Genomic DNA, 14,165 nt, shown 5'->3' with positions numbered 1-14,165 from the left:
GCGTTCCCGTGACGCTGAAAAGAAGGGAAGCTTTGTGTGTATTTATTCCTTCATCTCCGTGTTGCTGTTGAACAAGCAGAAACCACCCAAGGGTCCACAAATAAGTTACAAAATCATGGCATACGGGTGTCTTGGCTGCCATTAGGGGGCTAACCGTGAAGACTAGGTCGCAAAGGGAGGATGTATTTCAAATGTAACGACTCCCAGTGAGGAATTCTGGCAACAGTCGTACAAAGAGGGAGTGCCTTTTGATCGAGATAGAAAGGCACCTGGGCAAAATGCAGGTAGATATGTTAGAGAGACTACACTGACTGTAGTTTTTTGTTTGAGCAATAAAACGTGGAAGGAAACAGAAAGAATAGCCAAGACGTATGCTGTCTTCTCCATCCCGCTCCCTCTGTCTCCATCCATCTCCATCTCTCTCTTTCTCTTTCACACACGCACCGTTCCTCCACAGGAGTTCATTTCTGTGACTCCGCAGTTGTAAACTGCCCCCCTCTGCCCAGCATGATTTGTCTCCACACAGGCGTCAGGAGAGACCAGCGGGCTTCAGGAGACAGACAGAGTAGCTGAGGTCTTGGAAGCCGTCACCTACACTCAAGCCCCGGTGAGTACTGGATGCTGTGCCATGTCCTCTTAGTCGCCTTTTAGGGGGCTAGGCGATATCAGAGAGTACCCAGAGTCCCGGTCTGACGTCTCTGTTTTCAGAACTGTGATTTCATTAGACAGTTCACCTGGGGAGGTCAGGAAAACCCTGGCCAATGGGCATTTTGCAAAATCCCAACTGCAGGGGAACACTGTTACCTGGGTGCCACCCTGTGCTGTGGCCATGAGAGGGCTGTCCAAAGGTGAACTTTGTGCTCTATCACCTCCCAGCTGTGTGAGCTTAGGTGACTTACTCAGCCTCTCTGAGCCTCAGCCCCTCTCCCATAAAACAATAATCAGCGTGCTATCTCATGAGGTCCTTGTGAGGTTAGATGAGGCCATGCAGGGGCAGGTCTCGGCCCAGTGCCTGGCACAAGGGAGGTGGCCCTGAACGGTGGCTGTTGTCACATTTGCTCAGGGCTCTGGCTGTGAGAAGGAAGTTGGGGCCCCCACTCCTATGAGATGCAGAGTCCTCCCAGGAGCTCGTTTCTGGCCCCATGGGAAAGGCAGCCATCCTCCCAGTGGTGTGGGCCTCCTCCCTCCTGGGAATGTGCCCCGTGGCCAAGACAAGGAAGTGGTTTTGAAAGCACTGAATCAGACTGTGGAGACACCAAGGAGCCTGTTGTAATGAAAACAGCCGGCACTGTCTGAGTCACTGAGCACAGAAGCCCCAGCCATCTCCTCGACTGGTCTGGCTCAGTCTACAGACTCATCTCTGATAGAAGGAAGCAGGGAGCTAGAAATAAGGTGGGGGCTCTAAATTATAGACCTCCAGTGACAGAGGGGTGGGTGGTGCAGAACAGGACCAGAGTCTGTTAGTGTGGGAGGGACTTAAAGGTCACCCCTTTCTGTTCAGATGTGTACAGAAAACTGCCCTATGTACAAATGATGCGAAACTGAGGCCCAGAGAGGGAAGGAGACTGGCCCTAGGGTGTGTGGCTGAGCTGAGGCTAGAGCACAGGTCCCCTCATGCCCCATCAAGGGTTCAGGCCGTGGCCCTGTGCTGCCGGCCTGGGCGGTGTTGCAGGGGTGCATCCTCAGGTCCACAGCCGATTTGGGGGTAGCTGAGATGGTGAAGGTCAAGGGTCCAAGGTGCCCGCCTAGGTGGTGACTGGCGGGTGGCTTCTCTGGGCAGTGTTGCAATCCTGTGTGCCCATCAGCCCTTGGCCACCCCACTGGCATGTCCAGGGCATAGGGCAGCAGGGCACAGAGCCGTGGTCCCCTGGGCTTTCTAGCCTGACGCTGCCCCCCGTCCCCAGGGTACCAGTTCACAGCTAGGAGTGAGGCTGACTTGAGCAGAGAGGCTAATAACCCGAGGTGGCCCTGAGGGACGGAGAGGAAAGGGGAGTGGGGCTTAGGAGCATGAGATGTCATGGAGGCGGGTGCTGGTCAGGGAGGGCTGTAACCTTCTTTGCAGGGTGGTGTTTTCCATTCATTCCCCAGAGGAGGCACTGAGGTAAACGCAAGTGAAGTGCTTTGCCCCGGGGCTGCCCAGCCTGGAGGTGGCAGAGCCAGGTCTCCAGCATGGACCCAGGCTGCTATCAGTCATGTCACCCCCGGCTAGGGACTTCTCCCTTTCACCCTCTCCTGGAAGGCTCCCCTCCCTGGCCACCCGCCTTGCCCTGCCCCCTCCAGGGCGGGGAATTACTCTCCTCAGCTCAGACATTCCCCTCCCCTCTCTGTCTGGCTTCTCTCTTGGAATGAATCTCACTTCCCTGTCCTCAGCCTTTCCAGCCCTGCCGCCTCCAGGACACAAGCCATGACTAGCGAACTGAATCATAGACTGCCTGAACACTCAGGGCCTTAAAAAGCCAGGCCCTCCTGGCCTCCTTCCCCATTTAGGGTAGGAGTCCCTGCTCCCCAATTCTTTCCCCATGCTAAGTCAGCATCTGCTGACACACCTTTCCATTTCTGGAAAGTTCTATCTTTGCCAAGTTAGAATTAATACCTTAGGGTTCTCAGCCCTGGCTGTGCATCAAAGTCCTGAGCGTGTGTGTGTGTGTGTTTATTTATGTGTCCATATGTGTCTGTGTGTATATGTCTGTGTGTGTGCTTGTATGTGTTGTGCGTATGTGTGCGTGTAGGGGTGTGTGTGCTGGGGGAGGGTCTTAAAAAAAGCTTCTTGCCTGGGCTGCATACCTGGACATTCAGATTCAGTAGGTCTGGAGTAAGATCTGATGGTCCGTACTTACACAAAACTCTGCAGGTGATTCTGCGCCACAGCCAGGACCTCTCTTCCACCCACACCCAAATGCTCACAGATTCCCAACACACCACACCCTTTCACTCCTCATCTGTGCCTTGGCTCCTGCAGGTTCTGTTTGCCCGGAGGGCCCTTGCCCACCCCTGTCTCTGCCTGGCCAATTCCCACTCCTTCAGGATCCCGTCCATAGCCCATCATTGGAGGCCACAGCCACGCTGCCCTCCTCACACGTGACTCTCACTCCGGCAATCCCAAGTGTTAGTTGGGTCTGGGTCTGCATCTCCCCTGTAGTCCAGCAGTTTAAGGACAGATGCCCTTCTTATTTACTCACTTCTATATCCTGGGGATCAGCAAAGACATGGCACACAGTAGGGCCTCAGGAAATATGTGTTGAACGTGGGCCAGCAAATTACCACTTTTTTTTTTTTTTTTTTTTTTTTTTTGTGGTACGCGGGCCTCTCACTGTTGTGGCCTCTCGCGTTGCGGAGCGCAGGCTCAGCGGCCATGGCTCACGGGCCCAGCCGCTTCGCGGCACGTGGTATCTTCCCGGACCGGGGCACGAACCCCTGTCCCCTGCATTGGCAGGCGGACTCTCAACCCCTGCGCCACCAGGGAAGCCCAAATTACCACATTTTAATTAAAAACTCTTAAGGCTTGACATTCCCATTTTGTCACAGGCCACACTGGTTCTCCATCCATACTAACGCCTGAAAACCAGCAGCAGCCCGTTGGAGACAGGACACCTGACCCTGACTGCCGAGGGTCAGCTCACCAGCTCTGCCCTGAACCCAGGCTTCATGGCTGCCTTGTTGGGGTTTTGCCAGAAGAGGTTTTTAGCTGAGAGGCTGGAGTTGGTGATTTCATATAACTCAAACTTTGCCACCTTGAGTTACTGAGCTCAGCCCACCCTTACCTGACTGTCCTGTGTTTCCCGTACGCTCACCTGCCCTACCTGCCTCATCTCAAATCCCAAGCCCCTTATAAAGCCACTTGGCTTCCAGCCACCAGCAGTCTTGCTCCAGGCTAGGGAACCATGGTGAAGTGGCTTCCCCCAACCCTTGGCAGGGAGAGGAGAAGAACCTGCCTGGGGGAGGGGTCCTTACCGCCTTGCTAGACCACCATGCAGCTGGGGAATGGGGAGTTCTAACTTGGTCTTCTTCCCAGCCTCTCCTTGGTTGGGGGGCGGTGACTGTTTGCTGCTCCCACTATACCCCCCTGGTTCCTGCCTCACTGGGCTTCTTTAGTGCACCCTCCTGGTCTCCTGGCCTAAACTTCAATACCCCAAATCCATGTTCTCATTGACACCAGGGTGAACTCCCTAAAGTACACACCTGCCCACATCTCCCCCATCCTGATACCCAAAGGGACACAGTTTGTTGCCTCTGGTTTAAGGCCAGACTTCTCACCTAAGAGCCAGCCCCCTCCCTCTCTCTGCCTCCCCAGGCTTTATCCCCCTGCTTCCATCCTCGAACCCTGGCCAAGCACAGGTTGTCAGGCCCTGGCAGTGCTGTGTCCTTTCTCACCTCAATGCCTCCTTCCATCCCTGTTCTCTGAAACTGTTCATTCTTCAAGGCTCAACTTCTTGAAGCCTTCCATCTCTGCCCTCACCCTGGAGATTTTAAGGTACAGTAGACTATATCTTTTTTTTAGTACACAAGTATTCCATATTCATTATGGAAAAAACTACAAGTACAGTTGAGCAAAACAATAATCACCTTTAATATTAACACCCAGAGAAATCACATCTAGGGATGTTGATGATAGCTACCATTTATGGGCTCATACTATGGGCCTGGCCCTATGCCAAGCACCTCCATGCATTTTATAACTTTTAAGTAGTTATTATTGGCCCCATTTTACAGAGGAGGAAGCTGAGGCTCAGTGAGGTTATATGAGTTGCTCAATATAATATAGCTAATAAGTGGAGAGCTGGGATTTGACTCGAGTTTGGTTATAAGAACTGAACCATTAAATCCTAAGTTATGGGGCGCATATGAATCTTCTTTGTTCTGATGGACCAGAGAGTCATCATTTATATACTAGGTTCTGACATTAAGGAAATAACCTTCTGTTATTAGTCAGGATAGGTAAGTGATAGGTATGGTAAGAAATTTACCCTGAAATCTTAGTGTCTTAGTTGTTTTGTGTTCATACCACAGGTCCCACACTGGTCGGTAGGATCCCTCCATTCACCCTAGCCCCTTGAGCTCAGAAAGTGATGAGACTATCTGACACTAATGAGCCCTGGGTCACAGGAGCTGCTCCCCGATCCTGGGTCTGGAGATGACATTTGCTGCCCTTTATCAGGATTTCTGCCTAGCTCTCTGAACTGCTCTGTTTCCAACTGTTGGGGTTTTTGGTTTGTTTGCTTTTTCCTAGTTGGTAAAGGTGGTGAAGACATTGGCTTTGGAAAAGTTACACAGAAGCTGAAGTTTCCTAGAAAGGAAACCATACCCATCTTTTTTTTCATAGGTATACAGGACCAGTGTACCTCTGGGATTGGATTTATACAATTTTTATTGAGCACAGCCCCCTCCCTCCCTCCCTCCCTCCCTTCCTCCCTTTAACGCATCTTTACTGAGCACCTCCTCTGTGCTGGCCTGGGATGCAGGGATCACAGGGATATGGTCTCTGTGCTCAAAGAGCTTCAGCCAAGAGTATCAGAGTCTTGCTGTAAACTGAACAAAATTTAATTACCCTAACATACAACTTTTTTAGGGCCTGGGCGGCCCAGTGATCGCCCAGGTGCACAACAGGCAGGTCTAGGTTTTCTTCTGGGTTTATTCAGCTTTTGTGGAGATACTGTTTTCTCCAGTGATACTCACTGCCGTCTTTTCTGCTCTCCTGCTAAGTAAATCCTTTGGGTCTCATTTCCCCTGCAGTCTAGAGAAGCAAGAGTTGGCCCCATAAACACACCTCCAACCCTGTCTTCTCCCTCTGAGGATGCAGAGCTTTCCGGTGAACCTGTACCTGAGGGGCCCCAGGAAACCACCACCATGAGCGCCGTCCCGCACAGCAGCCCCAAGCAAGGCAAGTCCCCGATGCACCTTCATACGCAGTGGGTTTTGTTGAGTGACGACTGGGTGATGTATGTGATAGAGAGCATCTCACTTGAGCTTCCCCTCAACCCCCTGAGGAAGGGACTATAATCACCCTCATTTCCCAAACAAGATGGGGAAATCGAGTCACAGAGAGGTTATGTCACCCAGCCGAGGCTCCACGGCTCCTAAATGGCAAAGCCGGTGTTTAATCTTGGATGCCAGAACTTTTAACCCCCAGACTCCACCCCTCCAGAAGGGCCTGGGGTGTGAAAAGCTTGTGATAATTGTGGCTGCTTATTAAATACCTACTGTGTGCCAAGTGTTTACATACTTCCCCTCCAATCCTGACAACATGTCTACTAGTCGCTAGTATTAGCTAGTATTTTACAGATGGAAAAACGGATGCTTGGAAAGGTGAGTGATGTGCCCACAGTCACACAGCTAGTGAGTGGTGGGACTGAGCCAGCGCCCAGGCCTGACTCCAGAATCCCTACTCTTTACGGCCTTGGCCACAAACTCGCCGACTCTCTGAGGATCAGGCCATCTAAACTCCTGTTGGCACATGTGGGAATCTAACTGATGGCCAAAGAGGGGCAGACACCCAGGAGGTCATTGGCAGGCCCTGGGGGCAGTGCTGGCCTCCTGACTACCCATCCAGGGCTCTCACCCCTGCCCAGCCATACAGAGGAGCCCTGGCAGAAGCCCAGGATCTGACAGCATCCCCCAGGCAGCAGCATGGCCGGAAATCGGCCTGCATTTTCTGCCCTTTATCAGAGGGGTAACCATTCAAACTGAAGTTACAGCCAACACCAGAGCACTGAGATTTAGGTACAAGGTCAAAAACAACCCAGACTGCCCACATTCACATGTACAGCCCTGGAATTGGTGACACAGAAAATTTAATGACCCAGAGACATGATCATGGTGTACTCCACAAGAAAAGCAGCTTTCAAAACTATATGTGTGCTGTGACCCTAAATTTGAATATATGTTATTTATATCTATTTATATATAACATGGCACTGTGTGTGTGTGTGTGTGTGTGTGTGTGTGTGTTAGAATAATATACAACAAAAAGTTGTGAGTGGTTATCTCTGGGTGGCAGGATTGTAGGTGGTTTTTATTTTCTTTTGTACTTCGGTATTTTATGTCTTCTAAAATCCTATGTATCATTATTCCTTTTACTTCTGCCCTCAGTAAATGAATATTATCTTAACAACTAAACTTGGGAAGTCTGTCTGTGAGAGAAGGTATATAGTACTGAATAGAAAACAATTGTATCATAATTTAATAAAGTTACAATACCAGCAAGGAGTCAGGCTGTAGCCATGGAAAGACCGCTGGATGAGACCCTTTGGACGGAAACCCTGCTCAGACACCTCTTTGCTGTTGGGCGTGGGCAAGTTGCTCAGCGTTTCCAGGCTTTGGATTCCTCCGGCGTCCACTGCGAGCATTCACAACCCCTGCCTCCCGGCTGGATGAGAGGACTGGATGCTGTGGCTGCGGGTGTGGAAGTGGTTTGTGAATTGCACATGCTGGTCTCCTGGGGGGAATTAGGATCTCAGAGAGAGGGGCTTAGGAGGGGGCAGAGGCTGCAGGGCCAGGAGGCGAGGGCCTCCCCTAGACTGAGGGGTGAGTGCATAGGAGGCAGGACCCAGACTAAGCACAGCTCGCCTGTTCCCCGGCATGTGCCAGATTACTTCTGTGGCAGACGGAAGGCCAAGCAGAAACAGCAGAGCTGGCTAGAGATCCTCATTCTTGTTGAGCAGACAGCTCAGTGAGGAGGAAGGGGCGGAACCCCGAGCCCTGTCCCTGGCTAGGGAAAGCCTCCCAAGAGTTTTATCCCAAGGGTCCCTGACACCATCTTGGCGTAGGACCTTGGTCCCCACCCCCCCCCAACTCGGTCCTCCAAGGGGTGGGGACTCAGAGGCCTGGGGTCCCTCTGCCTGCTAGCACAGCACCCCCTGGTGGTCAGATCAGGGAGGACGCGAGAGCGGTGAGAGACTGACCACTGCTGGGCATTCAGTCTTTTAAGTGCATGTGGGCGCAGGGTCCCTTGAATAGTTCATCACCTCCCCCACGACAGTGTCCTTACCATGGGACGTGCATGAGCACAGTGTATGTGGAAAGGGCTGGCTTCAGGGCCCTCGCAGCCTCTTATGTGGGACCTTGTTCCTTCTCTGCAAAACGGGGTTAATAATCACAAGGTGCTAGTGTGCAGATCAGAGCAGGACACACACCGTGGGGTGATAGTGGGGATACTGAAAACGTAGGATTCCTGCCTTGGTTCTGCCCCCCTGCTGCGAGGTGGTATGGAGGTGCTTGTGGGTAGGACAGATGGGCCAGCCGGAGACTTCCAGGAGGCAGTGCGTGGGATGTGCTTGGCCTGCAGCCCAGCCTGTAACAGGCAGGCATTCATGTTAGTATAATGTCTTTTTCTTTGCTTTAGGACTCCATTTGTTTTTTTAAATTGCAAAAGAAATATGTGCTTGTGGTAACAGTTCAATCAATGCCGAGTTGTATGAATCAAAAAAATAGTTTCCTTTGATGTCCTCTGGAAGAAACCAATACTGTTAAGTACTGTGGTTTAGCCTAGTATGTGTGGTTTATCTGCACACACATATATACATAATTATCTATATATTTTATATGTTATATATAATAATTAATATAGTAATTATATAATGATAATATATATAATGATGATAAAACGTGTATTCTCATATATAGTTTTTCTTCCTTTTACAAATGTAGAACCACACTGACAATGAACATTTATCCCTTGTTAACTATATGTCAGGCACTGTCCTCAGTGCCTTTCTTGCATTAGTTTAATTAATCCTTGTAACACATAATCCTCAAAATGACCCTAGGAGATAGGAATTATGATCCCCTCTTTATAGGCAAGGAACCTGAGCCACAGGGTAAATGCCTCGCCACAGGTCACATTCCTAGTAAGTGGCAAAGCAGTGTTCTCACCCTATAGTTGGTGCCAGAGCCTGTGATCGAAACCACCATGTAATACTGCCTTTCGTTGTCTGATTTTCTGCAACATTTTTTCCCTCTTAATCCTGTATTATGGACATCTTTTCAAGTCATAGGTGTAGAGAGACCACATTCTTTTTCATTTGCAAAATGCAGTTATTAAGTGCAAAATGCCTGCTTCCTGTAGGGTCTGGTGAGATCCTGAATGACACACTGGAGACAGTTGATACTGTGGATGGTTCCCCCATTACTGACACTGGCTCGGGGGATGGGGCCTTCCTTCATGTCACTGAAGAGGTAAGTGAATGGTAAATTTCGTCTGAGTCAGTAGTACATTTGCTTACTTATTTCAGACTTGATGGTGACTTGTCTTGGGCACCATAGAGAGTCACAAGGGTTTTAGTTGAATATCAGGGAGACTGCCTCCCTCCTGCTGGTACAGAGAAGGCGGGAGTCCCAGGGCCCCAGAGTCTCCCCAGGGATGCACCAGGACAGGGGAGGAGAGGCAGGTTTGAGGACCTGCCGGGAGATGCATGCTGAGTTCTCAATCCCTCTTGTTGTGAAGATGCACAGCCTCTTCTGCCCTTTGAGCCCCTTCAAGAGAGAATGAGATTAATTGCAGGTGTGTTTGCTCTATTGTTTGGTAATTGGCTTTTACATTTGCAAAGCCAGTTGTTTAAATGCTGGACACAGGGAGGGTGCCAAATTAAAGCAAATTATGTTTCTCACCTGTGGCCTCTGCTAAAAACCTTGTGTCAGCTCATTCTTTCCCCTATCCTGGGGTGAAAACTCAAGACACTTCTCTCCTCTCCCAGTTACTATCTGGTAACAGCCTATTTTCACAGGTATTTCCAAAATCCCTGCAGCATAATATCAAAAATTCAATAAAAATACAAATATAACCAGGAGCCAGGCAGGGAAGGAAGCATGGTTAGGGATATTTCCTCTCTGTTTTCTTACTTCTTTCTCCTCCCTCTCATCACTCCCCCCCACCACCGAAAGTCTGGCCCACCTGGAGAAAGCGACGCCGTTTTTTTGTTTTTTTTGTTTTATTTTTTGCAGTACGCGGGCCTCTCACTGTTGTGGCCTCTCCCATTGCGGAGCACGGGCTCCGGACGCTCAGACTCAGTGGCCATGGCTCACGGGCCCAGCCACTCCGCAGCACGTGGGATCGTCCCGGACCGGGGCACAAACCCATGTCCCCTGCATTGGCAGGCGGACTCTCAACCACTGCACCACCAGGGAAGCCCCACGACACAGTTTTATGTGGCTGGTCAGACAGTGATCTGGGCCTTTTGTGGGGAAGATATCTGGCTGCTGGGACATTCTCTCACGGGGACTTTTGTGATTCCTTAGAGGTCCTCCTGCAGGGAATCTAGGACCCAAGTCCATTTTTGGCCTTTTAACTTCCACCTGGGCTTCCACCCGGTGCTGGTCACGCTGATCCTCTAGGGGGCCCTTTGGGTGGGAGTCCATCTCCAGATGGTTTTAGCTGGCTCCCTTTGGAAGGGTCATATCAGTCATTCACCAAGAAAACAACTGCAGAGCAGATATCTCTGTCTCTCTCTCTTGACTCAGTCTGGATGGCTCCCTGCTTTTGCCTTTGGTATTTCCCTAGAGGGAATCAAACACCAGTCCCTTTGCCTCCCGAAGTCCAAACACTACATACCCAGCTCACCAAATGGTTTGTGCTGGGGGCCAGGGGGGAGCCACAGCACGCAGAAAATTGTCTCCAAAGGAATTCTTACAAAAGTCTCTAAGCACTCAACCCCTAAATGAGTTCTTTACCTTTTCTTACATAGCCGAAGGCAGGTGGTGGGCGAATGCTGATAGAACTGATTCCATTTCATTCTCTTTGCCTGTCCCATGTAAGTCGTCTGGCTCCTTTTTTTAGAACACGGAGGTTACCTGAGGCTTATGGAATTGTACTTTGGGGCTTTAGCTGACATTGAGTCAGAAAAAAAATCTCATTTTAAAATCCTATGACATCATCTTTTCTCTGTTTTGAGGGGACAATAATTCTGTAAGGATTTGATGTTATATGGGAAAATGGTTCTATAGGCCAGTAAGTTTGGGGAATGATCCACTCTGTATTCTTCTTACAGAGAAGGCTCTGAGAAGTCCTTCAGCAAAGAAATATGTCTAACTCTGATCAGCCTAGTGTTTTTAGTATCCAAAAGAACTACATTTTTGGGGGGTTCCCTGGTGGCCTAGTGTTTGGGATTCCAAGCTTTCACTGCCGGGGCCAGGGTTCAATCCCTGGTCGTTCCCGCAAGCCATGAGGTGTGGCTGAAAAAAAAAAAAAACCCCAAAGAACTACTTTTTGCAGCAAAACGAAGCAAAACCCCACCCAAATTTTTTTAAAAAACAAACCTTTGTGAAACAGATAAAACATAGTCGGTTTGGTGACACCAACAGCCAAAGCTGCTCTCTGTTGCATTTCCTGCATCTGCTGTGTAACCTTCAGAGAATCTGCCTGTGAATTTCCCACGGAAACTGAGTCACAGGGAAAGAGGGGGGTGTCCAGTCTGGAGAAGGCTGAGGAGGGCGGGGTTGCCACCTGCGTACCTCTGAAGCACCGTCATGGACGAAGACACTTGCCCTGTTCTTATGGCTCCTGGATGCGCACGTAGGGGAGGTCACAGGGAGGAAGACAGGTCTAGATTGAAGTGTCTAGCGCTATAGCAGGAGGCATAACTATATGTGTCTCGGGAGGCACTGATCTCCCAGTCACTGGTGTGGCAAACAGATGCTTGGAATCACATGGGAGGCACATGTGCCTTGCAGTCTCTCCTGCCACAGGGATTCTGGGACTGTTGTGGAGCTGGGGTAACATCACAGATAACAAAGTGCCTTGAGGAAAGAAGCTACAGAAATGCAAGCGGCCGGAGGACACAGGCAGTCAGTCTTCTCCAGCCACAGCCACCTTGATCGGGGGCATGGGCAAGTGACGTGGTCCCTAGTGATGCCTTTGTTCCCAGGGTCCACATATGGAAGAAGGTTTGGCAGCAACAGCAGCAGCTGGGGAGGCCGAGGTGTCCATCAGCACTGCCAGGGAAGCAGAGGCCGGCAGTGTGCCCACCGAGGGACTGACCCTCTCCATGTCCACCGAGCACCCTGGGGAAGGGGTCACTCTGGTAATTAGCTCAGAGTACATGCTCTGCTTCACTTGCTTCTGGAGTTTGGTTGCATCTCAGGTGGGAGCAGTCACTGGCCTTCCTCACCTCTTTGCAAAGGACAGAGTGACATCCTTGTGGGGCCGAGTCCCAGTAGACACTGATTTAGAGGCCGAGGCCTCTGTTGACTCATTCAGCAGGTGTTTGTGGAGTGCTGTGCTGGGCTCCAGGTGAATAGGATAGACCCAGCTCCTGGGAACAGAGAGGGAAGAGGGACAATAGAAGCACAGGGGAGCATCAAAAGGGGCCCAGAGCCCAGCTTCAAAGGGGCCAGGAAGCCTTCCTGGGGAAAGGAGGCTGAAGGCGAGACCAGAGGGATGCTTAGAAGTGATGGGGTGAGACGTGTGTTCGGGAGGTGAGCCAGAAGGAGCAAAGGCCTAGAGGCATCAACAGGAGCACACACAGACCTAAACAAGCACAGCATGGCTGTGGGGCCCGGTGTGAGCAATGGGAAGGGGAAATGTGGCTAGAGAAGCCTCTTAGACCGTGGACGCCGTGAGACGGAGCCTGAGTGTCCAGCAAAAATGAGAAGTCACTGAAGGGTGTTTTTTTTTCCCAGATTTTATACATGCTCTTTAATTTCAGCTTTCAGTAAAGCATGAGTGACCTCAAACTCAATTATTTGATCTTAGCTCATTTTCCTTTAAATAATATATAACTTTTATTTATTTTTGCTCTCATTTTTACTTATTTATTAAAAATATTTTTTGCTCTCATTTTTACTTATTTATTTAAAAATTTTTTTATTAGAGTATAGTTGCTTTACAATGTTGTGTTAGTTTCTGCTGTATATACAGAAGTCAGAGTGAATTAAGTCAGAAAGAGAAAAGCAAATATCGTATATCAACGCAATATGTGGAATGAAGGGTATTAAAGCAGGAAGTGATGTAGTCACAGTAGGATCTTAGAAAGATTGGGGGAAGCAAGCCTCGGGGGGAGGGGGGTGGGTTTGGAGGCTGTGTCTAGGTCTGGGTCAGGGGTGGTGTTTTCTTGCTCTGGGAGTGGCCAACGATGTCACCTCCTGCCAAGAGTCCCAGTGAGTAAAGGCCTGGAAAGCATCTATTGGATCTGTCACCACAATGATCAGTAACCTCGGGGAGGGCAGTTTTAGCTTCCCCTGGCCACAGCGCAGCGGATCAGTGATGGGACCCCTTTGTGACGTCTTCCTATTCAGGGTCCAGATAACGAAGAAGGTTCAGCAGCGACAGCAACAGGGGAGGCTGAGGTGCCCGTCAGCAGTGCCGGGGAAGCAGAGGCCAGCAGTGTGCCCAGCGGGGGACTGACCCTCTCCATGCCCACTCAGGACCCTGGGGAAGGGGTCACTTTGGTAAGGAGTATAACGTGCTGGAAAGTTGAGGTCACAGTTGGGAGCGGATCCTGGCCTTCTCAGGGGGCCGGTCTCCATTCTGTTCAGCAAATCCAGAAGAACGTGAATGGGGAGGGGACACCTCTCTGACCAAATACTCCCTCAGAGGTGGAGTCTGCCGGTGCCTGGTGAGTGTACTGTGGGCCCTGGAGGCGTGGGCATAGTGCAGGCTGATGCAGGGCTCAGGAGCTGGGGTGGAGGAGTGCTGGGTGTGAGCGGAGGAGGTGATGGCGGGCACCACCATGCCCGTTTCTGGGTGCAAGCACAGGTTGTCAGAGCTCAGTGGAAGGTCCAGGTGCAGGCAGGCCCTGGCGGGGTCCAAGGGCATGGCCAGGCCTTCTCAGCCCTCTCCTCAGGCCTCACGGAGACACTGCTCCCAACTCCTGAAGACAGGATGCAAGAATCCTAGGACACTCAGACTCAACAGATTCAAACCTAGACTCCTGTCTCCACTCCTTTTGTGTTCCCATCTCAGATGATGGAACCATCATCCCCCAGCTGCCTAATCCAGAATTCTCTTCCCTCTTCCTTACTTCCACGTTCTGTCACATGTCAAGTCTTGTTGATTTTTCTACCCCAGCACATCACAGATCTGCCTCCTTCTACCCTTCTCCAACGCCAGCCCCCTGTACCGAGACACCGCATCCCCAGCCCGGGCAATGGTTAAGGCCCTTCCTGGCCTCCTCCATCCTCTCTGCCCCCGGCTCCTCCTGGTGGGGGCAGCCCTCTGTGGACCATTGTGCTCGCTG

General features: G+C 50.8%; 1 protein-coding gene across 3 annotated transcripts in view; it reads left to right on the top strand.

Moving 5' to 3' along the window:
* Positions 1 to 14,165, top strand: part of COL15A1 (collagen type XV alpha 1 chain) — a 101,858-nt gene that overhangs the window by 36,444 nt on the left and 51,249 nt on the right. For 2 of the 3 annotated variants that reach the window (XM_032636193.1, XM_032636194.1), the window contains 5 exons: positions 527 to 607; positions 5,731 to 5,878; positions 9,062 to 9,171; positions 11,856 to 12,011; positions 13,225 to 13,377. In XM_032636193.1, the coding sequence (XP_032492084.1) occupies positions 527 to 607; positions 5,731 to 5,878; positions 9,062 to 9,171; positions 11,856 to 12,011; positions 13,225 to 13,377 (648 nt within the window). Of the gene's footprint in view, positions 1 to 526; positions 608 to 5,730; positions 5,879 to 7,197; positions 7,396 to 9,061; positions 9,172 to 11,855; positions 12,012 to 13,224; positions 13,378 to 14,165 lie in introns of all 3 variants that reach the window. The other variant, XM_032636192.1, reaches the window with a different exon arrangement.

The sequence above is a fragment of the Phocoena sinus genome, chromosome 6, assembly GCF_008692025.1.
Source record: "Phocoena sinus isolate mPhoSin1 chromosome 6, mPhoSin1.pri, whole genome shotgun sequence".
Taxonomy (NCBI): Eukaryota; Metazoa; Chordata; class Mammalia; order Artiodactyla; family Phocoenidae; genus Phocoena; species Phocoena sinus.
Note: the sequence above shows the minus strand (reverse complement) of the source record. Positions and strands in the feature narration are given on the sequence as shown.